We start from the raw sequence: 21,982 nt of genomic DNA on the forward strand, positions 1-21,982 counted from the left end.
ATATTTAACTGTTCTTTGACATGGTTAATATGACCTAAATTACCAAATACTGAGTCACTTTATCAACAGACACTTTGAAAAGCAATGTGTATTGAACAAATTAGTTACAGGTGAAATTACTTTAATAATTCAGTTACAGCATATCCTCGATACATATGAAATGTTATATATTTGGAGTTTAAATTATCATATCACCTTGGACTGAGCCCGATATAAAATGTATTCCTATCCTATACAAAAAGCCACTAACTTTAAATGTAGGCCTCTTCTGTTTCTTTGTTTCATCGTCCTGTGATATACATTGATCACACTGAATTCTTTATCATTATTCCTTTGATACGATTGGGTGTTGTAGTGAGTTGACCAATGGAAAGGAGTGAAAAAATGAATGGAGCGTTGAACGCATGTACACTCCCACGGAAGCGGATAAGGCAAGCCAGGCGGGGCAAACTAGAGAGAAGTGTGCTAGCTAGCTAGCTAGCAGTAATTCAACAACAAGCATTGAGAATATTCTGTTGTACAGAAGTGAGCTATTGTAACGCAACATATTCTAATATAGCTGGTTAAAGTTTAAGAAGGGATCGTTTTTAGGCGGAGTATCAATTGAACTAGCTTGCTGTAACGTGATTGCAATAACACAGCAACTTTCCATAATAGACACCAGTAGCTAGAGGCTCTAGTTAGCTACGCGAAGTCGATGGGGCTTCGCAAGCTACTGTCATATATTACCTAAAGTTGATCATTTTAAAATGGCAGCAAGACAGCCTTTCACAGACTCCGACACTGCGGATGAAGCAGTGAGGGCGACCTGTGACGATGCAACGACATGTAAAAGGTAGCCTAGCATATAGTTGTAGCTGAACTAGCTATTATCATCCAGAACCTCAACAACCCGTTGTGAAGATGGTGTATTCATTGGGTATATATAATTTAATCCTAACACCCTCGTTTGGTTCACAGATTTGCAACCAGCAAAGGCTACTGGACTGACCCTTATGTCCAGTACTTTGTGAGGTCAGTAGGTGAGAGGAAGGCTCCTGAAATTAACAGAGGTCAGTCTTTGATGTGTTGTTTTTTAACAGTTAATTTGACAGTTAATCCAGTCTGTTAAAATGTAACGGGATGCTATATTTTGTTTGTTAATATTGCAAACTTTTTTTTCAGGTCAGCTCATAACAAAATATACAGAAAGATGGCCCAATAACTACCACCAATTCATGTTTATACTCACCTGTTATCCGAGTATGTAACTATTACCTACTAAAGAATGACCTGTACAAAATGTCCCAGGTTACTATGCCCGTGTGCAAGGGATGAACCACCTGCTGGATGCATTCCTCAGAAAGACAGATTGTGACTGTCAGATTGTCAATTTTGGGGCTGGCCTGGACACCACCTTCTGGAGACTAAAGGTCGGTAGGAAAGAGATCTCTTTGAATGGCCTTAGATTAATTTACAGACGTTGTTTTGGATACTGTTGTTCGTGCTCAGTTTATCTGGCTCAACAGTGAGACCATAAGCTAGTTAATTTATGCAAACACTGCTCCCTTCTCACTCTGGTGCTTAAGGTGGGAAGTGTTTTCATGTTACACTTTATGTTTGGTCTCCTAGGATGAAAACCTAATGCCAAGGAAATACTTTGAAGTTGACTTTCCCATGATCGTTGCCAGGAAAATACACAACATCAAGTAAGTCAGTGGACTAGTCTTGTTTGTAGGCTTGTTTGTGTCATTCAAATCCTGATGTCTCTGAGAATAGCCTGTAGAGGGCGACAGAGCCCTTCTTTAAACATTCCTGTCAGAAATAGGCATGAGCATTTGGATCCATTTCTATACTTGTAATATGTACCGTAGTGATGGGAAGTTCGGTTCTTTTTACTGATTCGGTTCTTTGAATCTCGTTCAGTAAAATGAACGAATCTTTTTTCGAGTCATTTGTTCATTTCAGGAGGGGGGGGGGGGGGGGGGGGGGGGGGGGGTTGGGGGCTATACGTCCACTGCAAAGGACGTATAGCCCCTATACGTCCACTGTAGGTTAGTGCATGACATGTGCACCAGCAAATACTATTTCAAAATAAATTCCTGCATTAAAATAATGTATCATGAGTTTGTATGATTTGGTCATGTATTATCACACTAGCATTTAATTATCACGTCAAACAATTACACTGCACTAAACTGTAAGTGTAAATTTAAAGTGAAAATAACAAAACCAGTCAGTATGATGACTTGAGCGAATATAATTCATTCACGTCTTACTAAAACAGCGGCCACGCGAAAGGGAATAAGGAAACTGTTTCCTCTACTAAAAAATACAATGCGGGTCACGTGAAAAAAGGATCCAAAGACTCGTAGAAAGACCGAGTCGGGGAAGGAACTAATCATTCGTTTCCTCTAGCTACAGAGCCTATGCAGGTCACGTGAAAAATGATCCAAAGACTCGTAGAAAGACCGAGTCGGGAAAGGAACGAATCGTTCGTTTCCTCTTGCTACAGCCTATACAGGTCACGTGAAAAATGATCCAAAGACTCGTAGAAAGACCGAGTCGGGAAAGGAACGAATCGTTCGTTTCCTCTAGCTACAGAGCCTATGCAGGTCACGTGAAAAATGATCCAAAGACTCGTAGAAAGACCGAGTCGGGAAATGAACGAATCACTCGTTGAGAGGACTCGTTACTCCCGAGTCCTTATAAGGATTCGTTCAAAATGAACGAATCGTTCACGAACGACACATCACTAATGTACCGGCACCAACAGTAGTGTCAATAAATAACCTTCAAACACACAGAATAAACCATATATCTACTACACATACCAACGTAAGCTGACTGCAAGTCAGTTATGTTTCATCCATTCATTAAATAGGCATTAGATTAATTTGATCTGTTCACATCATTTTTAACTGAAAATTGGAAGTGTTGAAGGTGTTCATGTATATCTCTGTTTTTACTCTCTCAGGACAAAACCACCCCTGTCTAAACCTCTCATCGAGACCCACTCCACTGACTCACTACTACTAGGTAAGCAACTAAATATGAAAGACTTGATAGGACTAGAGGAAGCTACTTCATTTCCTTTCACCTGAAAAACCAGTGGGTTTAACCCTTACCCATTTGTATCAAAGATACCATTTAAACCAAGAGGTCTTCAACCCTCGGCCCATTGTATGTTTTAGATGTTTCCCCGCTCCAACACCTGATTTAAATTAATGGGTCATTATCAAGCTCTGCAGAAGCTTGATAACGCCAGTCATTTGAATCCGATGTCAGAGTAGGGAAACATCCAAAATATATAACCCTGAGGACCAGAGTTGCAGACCATTAATCTGAACTTCATTCACACTGGCTGCTCCTGCTCTACCCATGTCTGCCAGACAACTGAGATGTTGTGTGTGTGTGTACACTCTTCAGATGGCCACAGCCTTGACTCAGACAGATACTGCATCATCGGGGCAGACCTCCGGGACATCTCAGGGTTAGACGAAAAACTCAAGAAGTTCCAACTGGACCCAGAGTGAGTCATCAGTTATCTCTTGTCATAACAATGTTAAACATTAAAAACATGCTATTGAACAGCATGAGTGACACTTTCAATCTAGACTCCATGACAAAAAAGTATGTCAGTTATATGTTTTCTTGTGTTGAATACATAATCTGTTTATAACAGAAACCAGTATCTTGGGAAATATTTCCCCCATAAACTTACTATGTGGTCATGTGAGTGTCCATCGTCAGTATGAGTAGCCCAGTCATTGTGTAAAACTTTAGGATGTTTGGTGGTGGCATTGTGGATATGGAACGGGACAGTCCTGATGTGGATATTTTTGGTGAAATGTCCTGTGGTCAGTTCCTCATGACGACAGTCCCGCCCCCCCCCCCTGCCCCCGTGGGAGTGCTTTATTTCTAGCACTTGCTCTGTGCGTCAAAGACGCTGCCGTTGTCTTTGATGTCTGTGTGGAGGCCTGCTCACGTCCTGGCGTCAGGTCAACTAAGGACTATGTGTCCAGGGGCTTATATTGTCTATGTGGCGCTGTTCTTTCCTCCCTGTGAGGGCTTCAAAAAAGTACCTTTTGTACTTGTCCATTCTATAATGACAAAATGCTAATACTTGAGCATTTTAACAATGTTTTACATAAATGGAAAAACACATTTTGAAAAGACTACACGACCACAGCTATGTGGTCACTGTATTGTGTCGATCAACAGCTCCTCTCTGAACAGAATTATTTCTTGGTAACGTGACGTCTTGGGGATGACCATACACCATGTTTTCTGCTGCGATGTTCCAGGCTGCCCACCTTGTTCCTGTCCGAGTGTGTCCTGGTCTACATGACTCCAGAGCAGGCTTCCAAGCTGGTGCACTGGGCTGCAGATACCTTCCACACTGCCATGTTCATCAACTATGAACAGGTGAATACTGCTGTTCTGTCCAGCTGTGTGCTTGCTCGCCTCTTCTGCTTCATGGGGCGTGTGGGGCTAATCTGCCGTGTCGGTTCATGTAGATCAACGGAAGATCACAACACCCTTTTCTTTCTGTCTATTTCTCTCAATCTCTATTCTCTTTCTAACATCTCTCCTTCACTCTCTATCATCTCTCTTGCTCTCTCTACCATATCCCCCCCTCTCTTTCTCTCTCTCTCTCTCTCTCTTTTTCTTTCCCTCCCATGCTGTCTCTGTGTAGGTCAACATGATGGACCGCTTTGGCCAGGTGATGGTAGAGAATCTGCAGCATCGTCAGTGTAACCTGGCTGGAGTGGAGGTTTGCCAGTCTCTGGAGTCCCAGGTACGGCTCGCCTACAGGGAACAGATCCAGCCTCGCCTGTACCAACCCTCCACTAACGATTCACAAACATTGCCGCAGCCATACCACAGCCCTCACCACCGAGGGCACCAGGCACTTACGTCGACCCTACACTCGTATAACCGTCATCATACACTGCGAACTGAAAGGCACAGGCAAAACACTACGTCAGTCCGCGATGTCATTTCGAACAGCTGTAGTTCTCAGGAGGTTTCTCACAGCCAATCTCAAGGCCTTAGTGCTGAACCACTGAACCGCTATCAGTTAACTTGGTTGAACCTTGATTGCACTGCCTGTGTAGGCACGTAAACACACAACAAGTCAAAGTAACACTCCTGGAGTTAAATAAGCATTTGGAATCTTGCTGTGTGCTGATATGTATGGACCACTTTATTATTTAACTAAGTGATCCTAAGTAATAATTATAATATTAATCTTACCATAAGGAATTTATAGAATAACAGATCTCAATATTAAGAAATTGTACTCTGAATCATCCCTTTCAGTTGTTATTCGGAGTGAGTGTATTGTTTATTTCACTTTACAGGTCTCTTAGTACCATGTGTGTGGTTGTGTTTTCAGAAAGATCGTTTTCTAAAGACAGGCTGGGAGCATGCAGACGCTCTGGACATGATGACAGTCTACAGTGTTCTCCCTCAGGAAGATGTGGCCAGGTGACCACCATGCTACACCGCCCCCGCCACCATCCCAGGCCCCCAATGTATGAGTTAGTGGTTGTGATGAGGTACAACTGTGTCTCCTGTTAAGATGTTTTTCTGTGTGTATTCAGGATCGAGCGTCTGGAGTTCCTGGATGAGAAGGAGCTGCTGCAGCAGCTGCTCCAACACTACAGCATCTGCTGGGCCACCAAGGACAAGCTCAGCCTGGGTGAGGGCATGGGCTGTGGATGAGATGAGGGGTGTAGGTTTAGGTGAAGGGGTGGGATGGGGTTTAGGTGAGTGTGGATGAGGAGGTGGGCGGTAGGTGAGGGGGTGTAGGTAGGTACGTGTACTGTATGTTCACTATCGACCCATCTGATACCTTTTACAGTTACTTACCTCTCTGTCGATTTGACATAGGAGAAATGGATCTATCAGTGTGACCAACCATGATCTTTCGCAGGACTTTCTCACGTGGCGTTCTGAGCGTGAGCTGGCCTGCTGGAGCCTGGCCTGCTTCTCTGTCTGTGACCCCCCCTCCATTCAGACCTTCTCCCTCCACTACCAGCACCGTCAAGGAGGAGAAGCAAGGAACATTTCAAGGAGGAAGTATCGAGACATCCTTCCGTCGCAGTCATTCAGAAATCCTGCTGACTGCCATGTTTCCATTGAAGCATCTCCAAGTGCTCTCACGACCCGCCGTGGCTGACGACGTCCGTCACTTCCCCCCTTCGACATGTTACTTGACAGGAAGGTGGGGGTCAAGTGTCTCATCATGTTCGAGCCCCCGTCGCTATGGTAGTGAAACACCCTCGCTTCAGCGGTTGCCATGCTGGCTTATGTTTGTTCAGCACATCCCTTGGAGACCAGCCGGATGTTCTTGTTGAAGAAGACGAGTTGTTCCTTCTGAAAGTTCAGTGCAGCACAGTTTATGCTGGAAAGGACTGACCCTAGTCATTTGTGGGAAAATTTAATTTTTCTGATTTCATTGGTTTTAAATGACTGTTGAATGAAAAGGGAGTTGGCTGCGTTTGTGGTGAGAGGGTGAAGTATGTTGGAATCCTTTTTGTCTGTGTGACACGATTTGTATGTTGCAAAGTTTTGAGCCAAATTTCTGCAATTTATTTCTGAACTGCACTTCTAAATGTCATCTGATTCAATATATTTCCCCCCCAAAAGAGGTGTAGTTTACCCATGTAGTGCATATAGAGCAGTAAAAAAAAATGATTTGCCTGCAACCATCTTGCCTCCATTAGACTGTCAATGTCATTTCAAGTTTTGACAGTGTTGCATGTAACAAGACTATGACTGCAAATGACTTGTGACTGAATAAACATCCAATTTTTGGGAACGAATCCCCTGCTTTTCTTCTAATTTCAAAAATTCCTTACACCACATCCATTTTTGTTCTTCTGATCTAATGTCTGACTGTGATTGGATGGCAGCCTTGTGTGTATGTGCCCTTCCAGCGCAGTGTGTAGACGGAGACCCAGAACTGACAGGAACGGAAACCAGGAACAGTGTTAGTTTAGTCCTCCTTCCGGACCCAAGCTCCCCTGTGACTCAGTTGGAGCCAGGGACATCCTTGATGATTATTACTCCAGTATGACCTTGGACAGGTGGGGTTCGCTTCAGGGGAAATGGGACTCGCAGACAGATCCAAATAAACCCACACAGTTATTATACAGTCTTTGTGTTCAGTCCAACAATCATGCAGTTTTGAGTTGTGTGGAACAGCAATGGTAATGCAAAATCAGTGTTTCCATTAACAACCTTCAGTCTGTACCCACAGTATCACACTAATGCAGTCTATGACATAAGATTTACAATGATGCTCATTCTCTAGCCCATGCCATTCCAACTTTTAAGGGGTGGGAATCTGGAGAAATCCTCCCACAACGTATTCTGACACAACCCCCCCCCCCCACACACTCAAGTTTATCAGTGCGCACACACACACACAGAGTGCACTCATTCTGCAGAGACCAGAGACGAGAGCAGGTGGACCTGACAAGCGGCAACAACAGGACGCAAACATGTCCGTCACAGAGTCAAAGTCAGAGCTCTTTACCGTGTGCGGGGCCGATGTGGTGGAGTCCGGAGGCAAGGCCAGGGAGGCCCCCAGGAGCGAGAGCGGTGTGTTTGAGTGCTACATCCAGCCTTGCCTGGCGGAGCTGCTGGGCACAGCTCTGTTTGTATTTGTGGGGTGCGTGTCTGTGGTCGGCAATGCAGGGCTGTCGGGGTGTCTCCAGCCTGCTCTGGCTCACGGCCTGGCTCTGGGTGTGCTGATCGTGGTGTTTGGAGAGATCAGGTGAGGAAACAAACACCTCCCACTGTCTCACTGTAATGTGCTCTCATTACGAGAGATTTAAAAGTCAATTTATTTCTTTACATCCACCATATTTCTGTAAAACAGTAAACAATTAGGTTTTACAAAACAATGCTAGTTGGGGATGGATTTTGTTTGGAAAGTGTACCAACACAGTTCTAAAATTTTATTGTTTACCAATGTAATGTTTTGCCTTGAATACATAATGTCCTGTGTGAGTACAGTGGGGGCCACTTAAACCCTGCGGTGACGCTGTGTGTGGCCCTGTGTGGGGGGATGAAGCTGGCTCTGCTAGCACCCTACGTTCTGGCTCAGCTTTTAGGCAGCATGGTTGGAGCTGCGCTGGCCAAAGTAAGTAAACACCCATGCTTACTGAAATCTTAATTGACAACTCAACAGCTGTGTTTATATTTAAGCACTGCCTGTACACGGTATGACATGTGTATGGACTGGGTTTGATTCCGGCTCAAAGCCATTTCTACATATCCTACCCTCTCTCTCTCCCATGCCTTTCCTGTCTCTCTGTAACTGTCACGATCCAATAAAGCCCAAAACATCTTCAACTTTTTTAATCGAAACCTGAAATGTGTTCCTCCCCTCAGGCCGTGTCCCCCAGCGCCAGCTTCTCCAGTGCGGCCGGTGGGGCGTTTGACGTGGTGCAGACCAGCGGTGCCGTGGGCGCTGCCACGGTGGCAGAGATGCTAATGACACTGCTGTTGACCCTGGTGGTCTGTATGGGCGTCGTCAACGCCAAAACAAAGACTCCGTTGGCTCCTCTCTGCATCGGGCTCGTTGTGACAGCCAACATCCTGGCCAGGTAAGACATGGAACACAGAAACACTACAAGTCTGAAGGTCAAAAGTGTTAAAAGTCTATGTTCTGTTGTCCCAGTGCGTTTGTGTCTGGGGGATGTATGAACCCAGCCCGGGCCTTCGGACCCGCAGTGGCAGCGAAACACTGGGAGCACCACTGGGTGTATTGGGTGGGCCCCATCTGTGGAGCCCTCCTCACTGTCTGCATGGTCAGGTATGGAGCTGCTGGTCTGGGGGGTGCCTATGGGATTTGCCTTTTAGTCTCCTTACTAAAGAGGTGCTGTGTGCATTTGATGTCAAGGCAAGGCTTCATGACCTGAAATCCAAAAGAAACATTCAGCTGAACATGGTTGATTATTCAAGTGAAATATAGTTATAATAGCTAAACATTTCAATGTTCACTACATTAAAATGTATTTAGTAAAATAATTCATACTTCTGTTAAAAAAATACACATATTTTACTTCTCAAGTTCATTTAAATGTCATGTATTTTGAGGCTGAACATGTTAGAATTGAAACAGTATTTTCCTGGCTTTCAGAAAATTCTTCTGAAAATGCATTGTTGTATTTCTGTTATTGTAACATGACATAAACAAAATGTTGCCTACTAGCTTAACTATAGTCTACTGGTGACTAACTCACTTTATCATTTACAACCATTTATTCTCAGGTTGGGTTTTGGTGACCAGAAGACCCGTGTGATATGGAAGTAAATGGCCATCAGCACCCAAATGGAATGTCAATGTGTTTAGATAAATATCAATTTTTAAATTTTTGCTGTGTATACATTAGTGTTATTTACTAGTAACAAAGTACTGTAAAACTGTATTTTTGTGAATTAAGAGGAATCCAGGTGCATCAAATCAGGGTCCCTTTGGACACGTTCTGTTTTATTTTCATTCTTCCTCTCAGAAAGTGCATCTTTAGCCTTGTGCACATCATTTATGTATCTGTACCAGCATTTGTGTGATTTTGTTGTTCAGAAAACCAAATAAAGGAATAGGATCAATTATTCAGTTTATGTATTTACAGCAGTCAGCAATGTACCAACCAAGTGTTTGTATTATAGAAGGTTCAATGTTCTTGATGGGAAAAGTTTATCATGATTTTTTATATTAAAGTGATGGAACAACTGGGCCAAGTGTAGCCGGCCAAGCACTGTATATTGGATCATATGCGAGTTTCACACCTTAAGAAATCTTCAGTATGGCGTTTGTAATGTTCACAAGAATGACTTCAAATACATTATAATTGATGGACCACAATCCTCTCCACACTTCATCAAGGTTGATAATGAGTTGGTTGTGACTTTAACAGGAGACATTGACCTGTTCAATATCTGTTTCCTATAGCCTCAACTCTCATCATGCGCAAGGTGCACATGAAGCTGTGTAGCCTGTGGCTCAGATTTTATGACAGTAAATTTCCCTTTTTAAATAAATTTTACTTCTACTCAAGACTATGAAGCTGATCAAAAGTTGCTAACGGGAGAAATAATTAAATTTTGCAACGTCTATCTTCGTCTTAACTTAACTTATTGTTCTGCAATGTAGGATAGGGTTTTCAACTTTTCATTAAAGAAAAACAACGATTAAAAAACACAGTATGATATTTGCTGTTTATTGTTTCATGCTGTTATCTTTTAGAGCTGCATTGGACAGCAACGGGATGCACCAAAACCAAATGTTTCTTAGCAATAGGCTACTTCTCGGAGAGGGCGAGACTCATTTAGTAGTATCGTGTTAGACTACTGCCAGCTCTCTTTCTGCAAGTCACGTTTCACGAAGTGTTTCTGACTCTGCCACTTCAGCCAATTAAATGACATCATCTTGTATCGCAGGCTCGAGGGCCCATTGGTTAACTTGGAAATGTATTTTTCACTTTTCTGGGCGACGAACATAATATAGATCATAATATGAATGAGTTTGCCAAATATATTTTTCGAAAATTAATGGTCCCCCCCTGTTGGTTGCTGCACAGCAATTCATCAATTTAATACAGACACTAACCATGCTTAGTTGACTGCTGACATTGGTCAAGATTACAGGGATAGCCATATTACTATCCAAGGGATCATATAGGCCTACTTACCTGTTAATATCACTTTTAAGTTGCTAGCCTCCTGGTACTAGGCTAAACTAGCACGGTCCCACAATGTGGGTAGGTTGGCTTTATCCTTCTGGCTTCAACAAGACCAGCTGCTGCTAACACACTGGTCAAAAGACTGCAGACACTAGGGATGGATTTAATCCAAGCAAAAGTTTCATGCTCTACTACACTAACAACAAAGGGGGGAGGGGGTTAAGTTAGTTTAGTAGTTCGTTTTCATGTTCGTTTTATCTAAAATAATATAGTTTAGGATAGATATAGAGGGAATACATTGAAGCAAAAATACAAACATATGATCTTGATTCGACCTCACCTTGAAGTTCGTTCTGGATCTTTCTCTACTTCTTCTGAATAAAGATATTACCAAAGGTTCAGTGCAAGGATAATGGTTATCATGCTGTAACCGTGCTGTGCACTGTGAGCGCACGCCCAGTCAGTGGTGCCAAATTGGATCAGTTTCAGCTGATAGCACTTAATGGGAGGAAATTAAGAGGGGATCCATATCAGGTTGATGTTAGAGTTACTAGCCGGGTTTCCCAGATTCGTTAAGAAGCTCTTAACGCTAAAAGCTTCTTAGGAGCGTTCTAAGATCGTTCTAGAGCGCTCCTAAGAAGCTCTTGGCCTTTAGAGCTTCTTAACGAATCTGGGAAACCCGGCCCTTGTGGATTCACATGTTGTGGTGGTGTGGAAAAATTGTAGATATCAAAGAAGAGGGATTCGCCTTCACTTTAAATAGGATATAGTGGTCCAGTTGTTAACAATGTCAATAATCTAAATTATCTATGTGAGAATATAAAACCCCAGTTATTAACATTAACATTTTTGGAAAAAGTATTTTGAACAGTCTTAAAGAGATCTTTTTTGTTTTACAGTAGCCTATATAGGCCTACAGTAGCTTATTTGGCCTATGGAAGTAAAGAAAAAACGACGACTATTTTCACAAGTTGGCCCAAGAATGTTATTTGGATATTAACCAACATGCCCTTCGGTAAGGCCAAAAATGGGGCGGGGTGGGGGGCACTGCTCAATGAGATAAAGCATGCGTGTCATTTCAAACGATAAATCGTTAGTTATTGACCATAAGGCGGCTTAAGGCTAATTAGCCTTCAGTTTTTAATACTTATACTCCTAATGTAGTCTGCTATTATATAGCCTACGGTACATCTATTATTCACTGTACATTTACATTTATGCATTTAGCAGACGCTTTTATCCAAAGCGACTTCCAAGACAGAGCTTTACAAAAGTGCATGGGTCACTGATCATAACAACGAGATAGCCCCAAACATTGCGGGTAGCCAAAAAATGAAGCATACATTGTGAAAAAACAAATAAGTCCCAAATTGAAGAACCATAAGAGCAAGTTACAATTAAACAACATGAACATCAGAAGTGCAAGAGCGTAGGCCTACCTGTAGAAAAAAGCAAGAAATAATATCTACCCTGTGATGGTTGCTTACAGTAATTTTATGTTTGGAGTAGCCTATATGGCACATTCTTAATAGATACATGCCTGAACTCCAAACAGAGTAGAATATCAGACTGAATAAATCGACTGAATTACAGACCAAATGCAACTTGTAGCATCAACGCACGCGCATTTGTTTACTTCTTTGATAGATCTTGTCAAATTACCGTGCATACACTACTTGGAGGTAGCTCCTTTTAGGACAACAATTGTTCTTGTCTCTGACACTTTGTTCTTATGATACATTAGTGTATGGGTGTAACTACTATAAACAGTCAGGACTAAATGGGGGCTCTAACCAATTTCAGGACGTAGGCTAATTGAGTGCAAAAGAGCTGTGTTCCTAACAAACTATCCGTCTCTGCACGTTTGATTGATAGTTCATCCTTTCATTTAAACTGACTATAATTATTTAATTGCCCTGCAATCGATGGGCCCATGGGTTGGATATGCCTATATTTCAATGTAGGCTATAGAAAAATACATATCTAAATTCTGCAACTCCAAAAAAAATGTGTGGATGGCATATATTGTCCGCCACAAATCGAAGCAGAGTCAACACTTATCTGATATATGCGTCACTATCAAGTAATGTCATGCGTCAATGGGCGGAGTGAAGGAGATTCATAAATAGCGGGGATGCTAGAGAATTTTTATTATTATTCATATTCCAGAGACCAATCATCAGGAAACATGGGTAAGTGGTCATCAGAAGAGCTCGCTTGCATCACCGGCATCTTCGCCAAGATGGACTATGAAGATGTCGGGCCCAAGGCTCTGCAAAGGTAACCGTAAAACTGCCTAGCCTACGAACGAATGAAGAAACGTTGAAGGAATGTGTTCCTCAGATAGTCTAATCCATCTTTTCTTTTTAGAATGCACAGAGGATAAACTCATTTTAATTGCAGTTAGGCTACTGTCCAGCAGAACCTCACGTCAATCCTGTTTTTCCCGCAGATGTCTGATCGTGTACCCTTGGACCCAGCGTTACTTTGCCACGTTTGGAAACCTGTACAATGCGGAAGCCATCATCGGGAACGCAAAAGTCGCTGCCCATGGCATCAAGGTGCTGCACGGTCTGGATATTGCCCTGAAGAACATGGACGACATCAAGGGTGCCTATGCCTCCCTCAGTGTGATGCACTCTGAGAAACTGCATGTTGATCCAGACAACTTCAGGGTAACACAATTGCATATCTACTTTTTGAAATAGAAATTTCTTATATTTTCTATTTCTAACATTTAAAAAATACGGTCTCGTTTTTTCTTCTAGCTTCTGGGAGACTGCCTTACCGTCGTTATTGCCGCTAAGATGGGACCCGCTTTCACTGCCACCGTGCAGGGGCACTGGCAGAAGTTCTTGCAGTCTGTGGTGTCAGCCCTGTGCAGACAGTACCACTAGAGCCTACATGCATCAGGATACAGATACTTCTAAATGATAAACTCTTAAATAAAGAACTGAAAATGTATTAAACCTAACAGGTTGTGTCTTTTTTTGTAAAATGTGCTTCATGACATCAGTGTTTTTATTATTTGAACCTAATTTTTTAAATGTTGATTAGGCTCAATTAATTGTCATCGCATAGGAACAGTCAACAATATCTGAAAAAAGTCATAACTCTTCAACCAATGAAGAGAATGAACCATCGACGTTCCAATGAACATCAAAACAATTTTAAACAGTTCAAGATGAATGCTATGCTGTCCTTGGTTTAGTCATTGGGTCTTCATTATTTTTAAGGAATGTATTTTTATTGCAGTTGAAGAGCAACTTACTTGACATTTCTAATTTCTTTGCTCATGGGCATATCTAGCCCTATTTTAGGGGGGCTGGAGCCCCCCAAAAGATTCGTTAGCCCTCATATTTTAAATCTAAATGTGTCAATTTCTCTTCCTAAAACCCACTAGAGGACACTATTTAAAAGGACATTTTCAAACATTTATTCTGGGGGAACATGCCCCCAGACCCCCCTAGTTTTGCTGGGTCACAGGAAAAATTATAAGTTTATCTAGGGGCTTAGCCCCCCCAAAAGTGGGAACCTAGATTCGCCCCTGTGTTTGCTCATGGTCCCTATCACAGGCAGCGTTAGACCGTTGAAGCGGTGGGTGAGTGTCATTCGTGGCAGAGAGCCAGGAGGAGCAGTTCCAATGCAGGCCAGATAAAGGCCGTTTATCAATCGTTTTCTCCGAGAACGCATCTGATTTCCCAGAAAACAGCTCTATAGGCATACAAGTTGGTAGAATGTGTAAAAAAATAAATAACTTAAAAGTCCAGTTATGAACGACATAGAGAAAAGATTTGTAGCTGTGTAAAGGGGGTAAAATTGACACATTGAATGTATCAGGACTGTGCTCGGGACGACCACAGAGGGGAGAATTGAAACGGGGCAAATGCCATCACATTGAACATATGTTTGGGGGCGGGACAGACTCTCTCTTTTTGTTTATTTGTTGTCTGTGCTTGTGAGACATCCCTCTACAGGTGTTCCCTATATGGTGGCTGATTGACAACCTACAGGATTGGTTGGGTCAACGCATAAAAACAGACCGAGATATCCTCTGAAAAACTCGCAGCCTGGGCGGAGTTGCTAGTGCACAGGAGAAGAACATCAGGCGGCTGACATAAAACAGTGAATTCTGGGTAGACTTTTTGTCCGACTTTGAGGAGGCGTTTTTAACCCCTCCCCGACTGCAAGCGGCTACTCTCGCCGGTCGTTTCATGCAGCCGCAGGTATGTCGAACCGCACCCACCTAATACTTATCAGACCGCAGACCGGCGATGAGGTCAATACGTGGCTGGCATGACTACCCATTAGCCAATCAGAACGCTCGTACTGTCGTTGCCATATAATAATAACAACCATAGAGTGAGGTCATGCCGGGAAATATCAAACTGAGGCTTGAACGTATTACATGGCATTTTTATGCTCTTTTCATTTTGTTTTACACATGTCAGTTGCTGACGTGTAAAACACATGTTAAAGATAAAATTGTGTGTCTTATTTGAATAGCTTAGTATTGAATCATTCAATAACAGGGTAGCTATGTTTATGGCACTAGGCCCAGTATAATGTAAACACAACTGTATGCAATTTATATAGTAGGGGGTCCATGGGCGTCAGCAGCATTTTCAGAGTGGGGGGGACACGTTTTTTCTTCATCAGTTTCCCTAAATGGCACAGCCCAAAAACGTATCAGCCATATACTCTATTTACCAATAGTTTACCCAATTTATTATGCATGGGCAGCATACTAATATGGAGAGAAGGACGTGTCTCTTGTGTCATTAGATAACATCCTGAGGGTAGGCTATAAGATTTCAGATTATATGATTTTAATGGTTGAATCAATTTTGCCTTCATATTACAGACTAACATGTAGCAATGAAATTCAGCAAATTACCAAAATTACAACGTTGAGCAACATAGTTTAATTTGGAACACATTTCTGAAATAGTGTTTTTTTTTTAACTTTTTTTTTCCAGTCCAGAGAAAAACTAAGATGTTAAACTCCAGATTAGCATGGTTGTGCGTGATGCTGTTTGTGTAGGAAACCAGGAAAACGCGGAGTGGATTTCTATTGCTGTGGGTATTCCTCCTACTGCCCCTACTGATAAAGTGTGGAACGGTTTTTATTGTGAAGCAATGGAAAGAATGCTGGACTAGTAAACCAATCATGCACTAGTATTTTGTTTGCAAATGTGGGGGCGTCCAAACGACTCTTTTTAAGTGAGGGGGATGTGACCCCCCCCCCCCCCCTGCAGTAGCCCCCTGAAGATCCCTGCAGTAGCCTATACAAAAACATTGCCACGAATATCCAGATTTGTTCAACTTCTTTTGTGTGGCCCACATCGGTTACTGATATCCATCTGGCCTTGCTGTTTGTAAAATGCATGAATTGTATTAAAGAACATTTATTTGTACTGTTTTATTTGATTATTAGCCTATAGGCAAACACATTTGATGAAGCAAATGGATGCAGAATTGTCATTTCAGTAATGTTGAACAAAATATGATTTTGTTGCGTAGCAAAACAATAATTGAATAGTTTGTTTATTATTTATATTTCACAGAAAAACACAACCGAGTACAGCCTATACTGCTCAGAAACGCAGAAGCTTGATCATTTTCCCACAGATCAATGGTTTCCACAACCAGCTGTGACATGAGCCTATATATAGTTTTAGACACTGAGATAAGAATGGCAAACTGCGGTTATCTTTCACCACGCACCCACAGGAAACCCAAATCTAGAGTCGACTTGCCATCATTTAAACAATAGGCTACCTCAAACGAATTGATACATTTTGAACTATGTTAGGTCAAATCAGGGAATTTATAACAAACACATTGTCAGAGAGGGCTGAGACCATCAGACTTATTCAAACATATCCCAGTTACATCTAAGAACTACCAATTCGAAAAAGAAAAACAATTATTGAGCTTCATTTTGAGTGTCTTTGATATAAAAAGGCAAAGGCTAAAATTAATAGAATCACTAATGAGAGTTGTGGGAAAGTAATGTTTAATAACTCTTTGTAGGCGAAATACATTTTAAAATTACACTTGAGGAGAGTGTCAGTTCTATTTTTAGCTCTCAGATATAGGCAATGCCATTCCCCTCCCCTTTTTACTATCTCACAACAAATTTCAAAGTGTTAATTTAACACTAGGAGTGCTCTTAGTGTTACAGTAATATATGTCCACTTTCATCATCATAAAAATTGCATGTAAAATTTGCTGTGCCGCAAAAACCTCCATCAAAAACCTGTTTGGATCGTAACACACGACAACGTCCAATAACTTAGCACTTCATACCAGTATGGTCTACTTCTCGTCCCATTAGCTCTTGATGATATGATCTATATCTGAACTCTGCGAGGTGGATCAGCTGTTCCATTTTTAGACACGTGATAAGAGGGACGACACCCACATTTCAAAGAACTGATGCACCCCCCCCCTTTTTTTTTCTTTCTCTCTTTTTCACCTACATTTTACTTACTTTATCTCCTGAGCCAATAACAGACCAGTGGAGGAGGAGCAGGATGGACCTGCAACATAAAGGAGGCCTCAGGTTCTAGAACCCCAGTCCCTTCCAAAGCATCGTTCACTTCTTGAGCAGCTTGTGTGGTACTGAAGTCAGCCAAAATGAGCCTGTCAGCCAAGGAGAAAACTTTAGTCAAGGACTTCTTCACAAAGGTGTCCAGCAGGTCCGAAGAGGTCGGGACTGAGTCTCTCTCCAGGTAAGTCTATTAGTTTCATGCCTGGGTTTCAAAATTTTGCAGCATGAATTAAGTTTGATTCTGTATTCAGTAGCCATGCACACAACATAGCTTTTTATTGAGGATGATAGACTTGATTATATTGATCGTGCTCACTGCTTTTTTCTTTGGTTCCCCCCTAGGATGCTGGTGGTCTACCCTCAGACCAAGTCATACTTCGCCCACTGGAAGGACTTGAGCCCTGGGTCTCCCCCAGTCAGGAAGCATGGAATCACTATCATGGGTGGCGTCTACGAGGCCGTGAGCAAAATCGACGATATTGTCGGTGGTCTCGTTACCCTTAGCGAGCTGCACGCCTTTATGCTCAGGATTGATCCTGTCAACTTCAAGGTAATACGCCTACATGACAGCAAAAGACCAAGCACAAAGTGTTACTCGATGCAACACCAAAACCATACTGTATAAACATAACATGATACAGGATCTGGAAAACAGGTCACTTTCTGATATACAAAATTAATGTTTATGTCGCTAAATGCATAACTTACCAGCCAAGTCATACCTCTCTGTCTCCGTCCTTAGATCCTGTCCCACTGCATCCTTGTGGTGCTGGCCATGCTGTTCCCCGAAGATTTCACCCCCCAAGTCCACGTCGCTGTGGACAAGTTTATGGCCCTCCTATCCCTGGCCCTGGCTGAGAAATACCGCTAAAGGACAGGCACAGTTCGTGCATGTCGCACCAGCCAGATGTGTCTCTCGTGTTTGAAATTCATCTTCATTGAGAAATAAAAGTGGTGCAATAACGCTTACGTTTGTTTTGTGATTTTGAAAACATTAAATCGGTAATAGTTGTGTATAAACTACACGGGGTGAGGTAACATGAAGGTTTGTTCATGTTGGTGTGTAAAAATAGTTTGACAATTTAAAATTACATTAGCATGTAGCCTAATTTGTCACCAAATTCAATATGTTGACAAATGCTTGGACAGCACAAAGAATTCAGAGTTCAAACCACTTATAACGTACTTGACTAAATATACCGATCATACAAGGAGTCTACTTGATGGAAGAGAGAGTTTACATATTTTAAGTATTGAAATGTATACTGAAAGCATCTGAGTGTAAAATAGACCTTTAAAGAAAGACCATAAAAAAACATCTAATTAAATTTTCAAAAGATAGTCTTCCTTTAGTTTGCCTAATTAAATCACAAATGTATATTAAAATACATCACTAATGGGATTAAACACGTTTTATGAAGTTGATTATTTTTCAAGATTGTGCCAAAAATAATGCACAAATAAACGAATTATTGTATTTTTTTAAATGGATTCCCAAAAAATTACTGAATTTAAATGTAATTATCCAACTCAACATCATGAGCTTTTAAACTAATGTTCTGGAAAAAAAACTTACGTTGATAATAAAACAAAGTTGTTAATGTTGTTGATAAATATTAGACGATTTAGTCTATATATACCGACATATATATATACATAAAAGTTATTGTTCATAACTAAATGCTAGGTAATAAAAGTAGTAAAGTTGTACATTAGTTATTATATTGAAGTAATAACAAAGTTACGAATGTTAATGATTAGATGTACACGTCAGCTTTCCTCAAAGAGTAATACAAACCAGTTCAAGTAAATTGATACCTTAATTCAGAAGATATAACATTCATATGTTTAAATTCTAAAAAATTGCCATTTAGTCTACCATAATTTAAATTGAAACATGTATGCACAATTTATTATAATATAACAATACATAAAACTTCACTGACAGTTAATATAATAATTCAATAGAACCTATACAGTAACTAAATCATTGTTATTGGGCTATAGACCTAGGAAAAAGGTGTTATCTAATCGCTGCACACGTTCAGGATATCATCTTCAGCATCAACATCAGTTCTCTACCGGCACACCTGGAGTCAGCCAGCCAACCAGATGTATTCTCCTGGACAGAGGCGGAGCGTCTTTCTTCCATAAAAACCCAAGACAGATGTACAACCGACACAGTTTCCTGTAAAGCACAAGAAACAGTATAACCTGTCAAAATGGTCGAGTGGACAGACGACGAGCGCGCTGCCATCAACACAATCTTCTCCAAGCTCGACTACGACTCCGTCGGGCCAGAGGCTCTGTCTAGGTAGGTACACGCAGGGCTGGCTCGTCTAACCAGAGCTTGATTTCCCACACCATCTCAACAGCCAAATCTGACCTTTGAGCAATATGGCTGACTCGGTTTATAAGTGGTCTATTCTTAGAGAAGATAATCGATCATCTAATCTAGTTACAATGATTTTCATAATTATCTGTGTGCACGTGCATGTCAATGTTTAAAATTCTGAATTCCTTCACTGTTTAGGTGTTTAATCGTGTATCCCTGGACCCAGCGTTATTTCGGGGGGTTTGGTAACCTGTACAATGCGGAGGCCATCATGTGTAACCCGATGATTGCTGCTCACGGCACCTTGGTGCTGCACGGTCTGGACCGCGCACTGAAGAACATGGATGACATCAAGAACACTTATGCCGCCTTAAGTGAGCTGCACTCTGAGAAACTACACGTTGACCCAGACAACTTCAGGGTGAGCCGTACAGATATCTGAAATATAATCAAATAATAGATGCGAATTTAGTCTTGCTCAGGGTAGCCTACTGCATGACTTGTAATGGGCAGCTTTACGTTCCAGCACATAAGTTACATCCATCTGCATTATGACTGACATATCTTTTAATCCATCTTCTGTTCTAGCTGTTGGCTGATTGCCTGGTTGTTGTTATCGCTGGGCGGATGGGCTACGAATTTTCCCCCGACATGCAGGCTGCCTTTGCCAAATTCCTGTCTGTGGTGGTGTCTGCCCTTGGCAGGCAGTACCATTAAATACCCCTCCTCGCCCAGCACCGGTGGGTAGACCTCTATCTATCTAGACCCCGATGCTGACGAAAAGGAATTTTAAAATAAACGACGTTTAAAACAAAAGAAAATGTTTTTCGTGACTTTATTGGTGCTCGCTGTCTGTGATGAATGCTTATACGCACAATGCCTTAAGTACATCTCTCATTTTTTTTCAACCAGTTTTTCACGATTGCTAAAACACATTTCTTGAAACAGTCAACCATTTTCTCAAAATTGTAAACACAAAACCAAATATTCAAACTCTTTCAAAACATTTCAAACATTTCCAAAACCTCTGACTTTTCTGGCAAAATCAAACACTTGCTCCTTAACCATGTAACCTGTACTCAAAATCAAACTATGCTTTCAGATCATAAACACAACCAATCAATATATAAACTCTATGGAGCAAGCATTAGACACAATGTTTGTACTATGTTTAAACAGTAAATTCATTTACTGTAGCAATAAAGAAAATTGATTTTGGATTTTGAAACACTGGATTTTGGTGTTTTAACACCCATTGACACTTCCCTGCTGTATGACTATGTTTAGCCTGTGTTCTGCACCTCTCTTTCACCAACCGTCTCTGGAGGAGGGGATCCCTCACTGAATTGCCCATCCCAAGGTTTCTTATTTTTTTCCTCCTCAAGTGAGTTTTTCATTGTCTTCCCTGAAGCTTGAGGTTGGCTGAGGGGCAATTTCTATGGAGATATGTGAAGCCCTCTATGACGTTGCTTGTAAGGGCTATTCAAATACTGTCCATTTGATTTGATTTGAAAATATTACAGTAACCATTCTAACTTACTGTAGTACTGTCAACAAAGAAAAAACCCTCTGGTGTGCTGGATCCAGCCTTGAAAACACTCCACACCAGTGTCACCACAGGCCAATTCAATTGCCTGTAGGAGATTTACCCTGGTATATGGGTTTTGGTCATAGTCCCTCCACCGCCACACAGAGAAAAACTCAATTGGATTGAGAAAAGGGCTGTATGGTGGAGGGCAAACATTTACAGTAAAAAATGTTGGTTGATGTTGAACTGTTCTTGTATTTGGACACCACGGTGAAAGCTAACATTGTTCCAAACCAGCATTAGAAACAAGTGTGAACAATTTTGAGTCATTGTGTTTTACAGATGACAACTGTGTTGTAGTTGTGTGGTTACTGTTTGCCACTTGTGTTTACCATTTTGCAGCACAAGTGCATCACAGTGCAAAATGTGTTTAGTGAATGAGAATGTGTTTAGAGTTTTGCCAAAAGAGTGTCTGATTTGACAAATGGGTTTAGGTTACTGAACATTTGATTCAGAGAATGGGGTTTAGTGGTTTAGCAATCATGAAAAACTGTAATAGGTTTCCAATTGAGTAGTCATCCCCAACAGGCCTCAATTGTGACGTTGTGTTGAGGCCAAGGCCTACTTGTCACCAAAGAGTATAGAAGCACAAGTTTTTTGTCAATATAAGTTATTTGTTGTCATTGCCACGAGCCATCCTACCCTGCACAATTTTCTTACCCGGAAGTAAAGGACACCTTCTTGTACACTACGTGACCACAAATAGGTAGAATAGTGTTTATTAGTACGATTTACAATGTGAGGTAACAAAATGGGTCCTTTACTTCCAAGTAAGAAAATCGTGCAATACAGGATGGATCATGTGTGACACTACTGACTGT

The 21,982-nt window shown here is 41.5% G+C and overlaps 5 protein-coding genes across 7 annotated transcripts; all 5 read left to right on the top strand.

Annotated features, from left to right (window-relative positions):
- The first annotated feature begins 409 nt into the window (after positions 1-409).
- Positions 410-6,812, top strand: lcmt1 (leucine carboxyl methyltransferase 1). The gene is made up of 11 exons (XM_047032717.1): positions 410-835; positions 961-1,052; positions 1,291-1,412; positions 1,612-1,688; positions 2,957-3,018; positions 3,409-3,511; positions 4,287-4,407; positions 4,679-4,780; positions 5,381-5,472; positions 5,589-5,686; positions 5,921-6,812. The coding sequence occupies exons 1-11, from the start codon at positions 750-752 to the stop codon at positions 5,941-5,943; spliced, it is 978 nt and encodes a 325-aa protein (XP_046888673.1). The 5' UTR covers positions 410-749; the 3' UTR covers positions 5,944-6,812.
- A 479-nt stretch (positions 6,813-7,291) lies between these two features.
- Positions 7,292-10,105, top strand: aqp8a.1 (aquaporin 8a, tandem duplicate 1). 2 transcript variants are annotated; one of them, XM_047032718.1, is made up of 5 exons: positions 7,292-7,768; positions 8,011-8,137; positions 8,389-8,603; positions 8,678-8,812; positions 9,271-10,105. In XM_047032718.1, exons 1-5 carry the CDS (start codon positions 7,494-7,496, stop codon positions 9,311-9,313), a joined length of 795 nt encoding a protein of 264 aa, XP_046888674.1. In that variant the 5' UTR covers positions 7,292-7,493; the 3' UTR covers positions 9,314-10,105. The 2 variants fall into 2 exon arrangements, with proteins under 2 accessions (XP_046888674.1, XP_046888675.1); XM_047032719.1 differs by lacking the exon at positions 8,678-8,812.
- A 2,708-nt stretch (positions 10,106-12,813) lies between these two features.
- LOC124475993 (hemoglobin subunit beta-1-like) lies at positions 12,814-13,656 on the top strand. The gene is made up of 3 exons (XM_047032927.1): positions 12,814-12,962; positions 13,135-13,357; positions 13,451-13,656. Exons 1-3 carry the CDS (start codon positions 12,817-12,819, stop codon positions 13,577-13,579), a joined length of 498 nt encoding a protein of 165 aa, XP_046888883.1. The 5' UTR covers positions 12,814-12,816; the 3' UTR covers positions 13,580-13,656.
- Positions 13,657-14,310: 654 nt separating this feature from the next.
- Positions 14,311-18,205, top strand: hbae5 (hemoglobin, alpha embryonic 5). 2 transcript variants are annotated; one of them, XM_047032920.1, is made up of 4 exons: positions 14,311-14,908; positions 17,202-17,419; positions 17,581-17,788; positions 17,981-18,205. In XM_047032920.1, the coding sequence occupies exons 2-4, from the start codon at positions 17,325-17,327 to the stop codon at positions 18,107-18,109; spliced, it is 432 nt and encodes a 143-aa protein (XP_046888876.1). In that variant the 5' UTR covers positions 14,311-14,908; positions 17,202-17,324; the 3' UTR covers positions 18,110-18,205. The 2 variants fall into 2 exon arrangements, with proteins under 2 accessions (XP_046888876.1, XP_046888877.1); XM_047032921.1 differs by lacking the exon at positions 14,311-14,908 and having other exon boundaries at positions 17,192-17,419.
- A 1,194-nt stretch (positions 18,206-19,399) lies between these two features.
- On the top strand, positions 19,400-20,389 carry LOC124476036 (hemoglobin subunit beta-like). Its single transcript, XM_047033005.1, has 3 exons — positions 19,400-19,552; positions 19,772-19,994; positions 20,162-20,389. The coding sequence occupies exons 1-3, from the start codon at positions 19,461-19,463 to the stop codon at positions 20,288-20,290; spliced, it is 444 nt and encodes a 147-aa protein (XP_046888961.1). The 5' UTR covers positions 19,400-19,460; the 3' UTR covers positions 20,291-20,389.
- Positions 20,390-21,982: the final 1,593 nt, after the last annotated feature.

The sequence above is a fragment of the Hypomesus transpacificus genome, chromosome 13 (genome assembly GCF_021917145.1).
Source record: "Hypomesus transpacificus isolate Combined female chromosome 13, fHypTra1, whole genome shotgun sequence".
In the NCBI taxonomy this organism is placed as follows: Eukaryota; Metazoa; Chordata; class Actinopteri; order Osmeriformes; family Osmeridae; genus Hypomesus; species Hypomesus transpacificus.

Excerpts from the sequence above, each read along its gene's own strand:
- hbae5 (XM_047032920.1), top strand. The coding sequence starts at position 17,325 with ATGAGCCTGTCAGCCAAGGAGAAAACTTTAGTCAAGGACTTCTTCACA. Across the intron at positions 17,420-17,580 it reads GGGACTGAGTCTCTCTCCAG|GATGCTGGTGGTCTACCCTC; the intron begins GTAAGTCTATTA and ends GTTCCCCCCTAG. Across the intron at positions 17,789-17,980 it reads TTGATCCTGTCAACTTCAAG|ATCCTGTCCCACTGCATCCT; the intron begins GTAATACGCCTA and ends CTCCGTCCTTAG.
- LOC124476036 (XM_047033005.1), top strand. The coding sequence starts at position 19,461 with ATGGTCGAGTGGACAGACGACGAGCGCGCTGCCATCAACACAATCTTC. Across the intron at positions 19,553-19,771 it reads GGGCCAGAGGCTCTGTCTAG|GTGTTTAATCGTGTATCCCT; the intron begins GTAGGTACACGC and ends TTCACTGTTTAG. Across the intron at positions 19,995-20,161 it reads TTGACCCAGACAACTTCAGG|CTGTTGGCTGATTGCCTGGT; the intron begins GTGAGCCGTACA and ends CTTCTGTTCTAG.
- LOC124475993 (XM_047032927.1), top strand. The coding sequence starts at position 12,817 with ATGCTAGAGAATTTTTATTATTATTCATATTCCAGAGACCAATCATCA. Across the intron at positions 12,963-13,134 it reads GGGCCCAAGGCTCTGCAAAG|ATGTCTGATCGTGTACCCTT; the intron begins GTAACCGTAAAA and ends TTTTTCCCGCAG. Across the intron at positions 13,358-13,450 it reads TTGATCCAGACAACTTCAGG|CTTCTGGGAGACTGCCTTAC; the intron begins GTAACACAATTG and ends TTTTTCTTCTAG.
- aqp8a.1 (XM_047032718.1), top strand. The coding sequence starts at position 7,494 with ATGTCCGTCACAGAGTCAAAGTCAGAGCTCTTTACCGTGTGCGGGGCC. Across the intron at positions 8,138-8,388 it reads TTGGAGCTGCGCTGGCCAAA|GCCGTGTCCCCCAGCGCCAG; the intron begins GTAAGTAAACAC and ends TCCTCCCCTCAG. Across the intron at positions 8,604-8,677 it reads ACAGCCAACATCCTGGCCAG|TGCGTTTGTGTCTGGGGGAT; the intron begins GTAAGACATGGA and ends CTGTTGTCCCAG.
- lcmt1 (XM_047032717.1), top strand. The coding sequence starts at position 750 with ATGGCAGCAAGACAGCCTTTCACAGACTCCGACACTGCGGATGAAGCA. Across the intron at positions 4,408-4,678 it reads TGTTCATCAACTATGAACAG|GTCAACATGATGGACCGCTT; the intron begins GTGAATACTGCT and ends GTCTCTGTGTAG. Across the intron at positions 5,473-5,588 it reads CCTCAGGAAGATGTGGCCAG|GATCGAGCGTCTGGAGTTCC; the intron begins GTGACCACCATG and ends GTGTGTATTCAG.